Source organism: Branchiostoma floridae, chromosome 16 (assembly GCF_000003815.2).
Source record: "Branchiostoma floridae strain S238N-H82 chromosome 16, Bfl_VNyyK, whole genome shotgun sequence".
Taxonomy (NCBI): Eukaryota; Metazoa; Chordata; class Leptocardii; order Amphioxiformes; family Branchiostomatidae; genus Branchiostoma; species Branchiostoma floridae.
Genome location: NC_049994.1, coordinates 10,900,537 through 10,903,713, shown reverse-complemented (window position 1 = coordinate 10,903,713; position 3,177 = coordinate 10,900,537). Strand labels below are relative to the sequence as shown.

The 3,177-nt window shown below is 45.1% G+C and overlaps 1 protein-coding gene across 2 annotated transcripts in view; it reads left to right on the top strand.

Moving 5' to 3' along the window:
- The first annotated feature begins 6 nt into the window (after nucleotides 1-6).
- The window catches only part of LOC118403123 (endoplasmic reticulum membrane sensor NFE2L1-like), a 7,026-nt gene continuing 3,855 nt past the window's right edge, over nucleotides 7-3,177 (top strand). The window contains exon 1 of one of the 2 annotated variants that reach the window (XM_035801611.1): nucleotides 7-120. In XM_035801611.1, coding sequence (XP_035657504.1) covers nucleotides 76-120 — 45 coding nt within the window. In that variant the 5' untranslated portion in view covers nucleotides 7-75. Of the gene's footprint in view, nucleotides 121-735; nucleotides 1,832-3,177 lie in introns of those variants that run through there. The other variant, XM_035801610.1, reaches the window with a different exon arrangement.

The window sequence follows — 3,177 nt, the reverse complement described above, 5'->3', positions numbered from 1 at the left end:
ATCACAGTGTGTTTGTCCCGATTTTAGGACTTTCGTGTGAGCAGTGCAGCGAGAGGAAAACACAGTCACAACACCATGATGGAAGTGGAGTATCCTCAGAACATGCCTGTACCCAGCAAGGTACGTATTTCTAACGTTGTCATTCATTAGAATAACACTAATTGTTGCCGTTGAGTAGGGAGACATGTTTCTTTAGGTGTTGGTTTAGTGTCATCACATGGCAGTCTTTTTACGTATCGAAGAAAGGTGATAAACTGAGAAGCAAGGGGGCGGAACCGTCCTTTCACTGGCGGCGACAGCCCTAGCTTCGGCGGGCAAGGATAGCAACATTTCACTATACAATCTGCTTGGAATCGTTGATTTCTATGATGAAGGATCATAATACATCGCCCAGAATTGTGATCTACGATTGTCTGAATGTGGTTATGGTTTCCTAGTTCCTCTCAGGAACTTGTGGGATGTAGTTTTGTCGTCAGCTTGCGGTGATGTCTCGGGGTGGTACGATAAAAAAAAGGTCGTTTCTTCCCGTTCCACGCCATTATTCCCGTCCAGATATCTCAACAAAGTAGTTGACGATGTGCTACACGATATAAAAGGTGTTTAGAAGTTGTCGAATGTGCGGATAAGTCTGTGTTTTGCTGATTTGATTGACAGCTGTCCGCTAGACACTTGTCCGCTCGGTCATTGCATAACCGGATGTACGTCACGAGGCTCTCAAATTACTATGTACGCATGCGCTGTGGGTAGTTCTGTCAGCGAGATTTTGCCGACTCATGGTGGGCCTATTGAGGTGCCGAATGGGGGCTATTTTTCACAAAAACCGCCGTTAAAATCAGCCGCCAAGCTTTTGTAAAAGATCGTAGACACTCCAGGACTCGTTTGGGACGAGAAGCCACCAAGAGGAAGCGTTCTAGTAGGTTTATGTCGGTTGTCGTGTGGGCTACGTTCGGTGCCATGCCTGTTGCGCGGTTTCCGTAACGTGCCCCACTGCCCCCCTCCCCACACCTCGCCGGGCCCCAGCCCAAACCGCAGGCGGACCTGACTGGACCATTACGTCAGTTTCTACAAACAGACCGGCCCTGACCGAACCGTCATCATTTCAAGAACCTGGAAGCTTCCACCACGAAAACAAACACAGTTCATATTTTGTGAGTGAACGCCGTTGCGCAGTTCGTTTATGCCAGTCGAAGAGGCGAATATGGAGTAGACTGGTAGCACGTTGTTCTGAGCGAATTCGATAAGGGCCCTTTGTTCTGTGTCACTGCCTTTGTCTTTGTACTCAACGAGGGGGGCTGAGAGAGGAAGAAAGAAAAGCCGAGGAAGTTACCGAGCTTTCATCCGGGTGACGTTCGACATCCTTTCCGAAATAATGGTGAAGAAACATTTCTACGATGGACTAGTGCAGCTCGCTATTCTCTTCAGTTTGCTGGGGACGGACATCAACTCATACCTGAACAGTCAAGACCAGAACCAAGGAACCAGTCTACAAGAAATCATCCAAGGACAGAACCTTGCTCTGACTCAATCTCCAAGTCCGTTCAATCCCAATCTGTTGACTGGTTACCTGAATTTAAAATCTGCGCATCATGATCGGTATGAAAGAGAGCGAGAGATACTCCAAGAGCTGCACAAACTCAAGCCGAGCTCCAAGGCTTTTCCGTTGGACATTACAGCCCTTCTGTTGGAAGGAGGGGTGCAGACGGAAGAAGGGACACATGTAACAGCTGAGGAACCATCTTCACAACAAGCAGAACCAAACCTAGGCAACCCTGCAGAAAATGAAGTTGAAGGAGCCACAGGACCATCCCCTGTTGGGGACCTTACAAAAGAGGTAGCCCAGGTCAACAATTAGTAAAAAAAGCATTAGTATATAGGTGATATGATAGAAAAGCCTACAGGAATATTTTGCTGGTGAAATATGTGTTGTCCATTGTTTGGAGTGGCGGGTCAGTGTCCTTTGTGTTGCTGGGGCTCATTGTTTGCTTTCCTTCAAGTCACATGGGTTTCCACATGTAAGGTTTTGTAATGGTGTAATATATAATAGAAATGGTATATATCTGAGGATTCTGGCTCTATGGAAGTACTAAATGTTGTGTCGTTAGTTATTGTGAACACTGAAAAGCATGATGTTTGTTGTGTATCTACATAAACAAGGGCCTGTTTGTTTTGAATGTAAAAGTGAGCCCGATTTATGGCATGTTCTGGGCCAAGGAATGGCAAGATTTTAGTTCATGATCTCTTTTAAAGGTCATATGTTAAAATTAGACAGACCTTGAAATGGTTGAACATGGTGGCCTCGGTTGAAATCGGGGCAGTTCTACATGATAGATTTCCTCTCTGGCATTAGCCTGGATACCAGACTCAAGCCCGATCTCGAAAATATCGTGTTAGCCTGGATACCAGACCCTAGCCCGATCTAAAAAATATCTACTGTGTACACGATAGATACTTTTGAGATAGAGTTGGGGTCTGGTATAAAGGCTACTCTGGTATAATGGGTCCCCCAGTTTAGGGACTACACTGTCTACAGTTACTATGAGGTGTCATAATTGGTCCCAAAGTGCACAGATGTTGTGGAGGTGTGTCATAAAAATGGGAATAACTAACATTTGCAGCTTTGATTTTATGTCTGTAATTTTTTGTTTTAAAGTAGCAAACCGTAAAGAGTCCATGTAGCCTAGGCTTTCCTTTCGTTTGAATCAAGATTCACAAAACTGAAAGCAGTACTACTACTACTTGTACTGTACTGTGTGGGAAGGACAAAGGGGAAGTATCGTTTTTACTTCCTTATGTATTCTGAAAGGTGTCATTGGGGCAGCTGTTCTGAAAGCAAAGCCTCATGGGAACTGATTCAAGGTCATGTGATTGTTGCCTAGCAACCAACAGGTGTGGCAGCCCCCTGGGGCTTATCTATGTCTTATTGACAGTTCTCAAGTACAACTTTTTGTCAACTCTGGCAGCCTTGAAAAAGGAAAAGCAACTTTTGCTAAACAAGCCTGTCTGCCACACCTTGTAATGTTGTATGTGCAAATAGCCACGGCAAACATGTTATTGCGTGACTGAAAAGTGGTTATATTGGTAACGCCCATGGAAGCCCAACAAGTTCTGGCTGATCCCCATGTGGTGATTGACAGCAGAAGTTGACATGTGTTGGGTGTGAGATTATTTAACTGACAA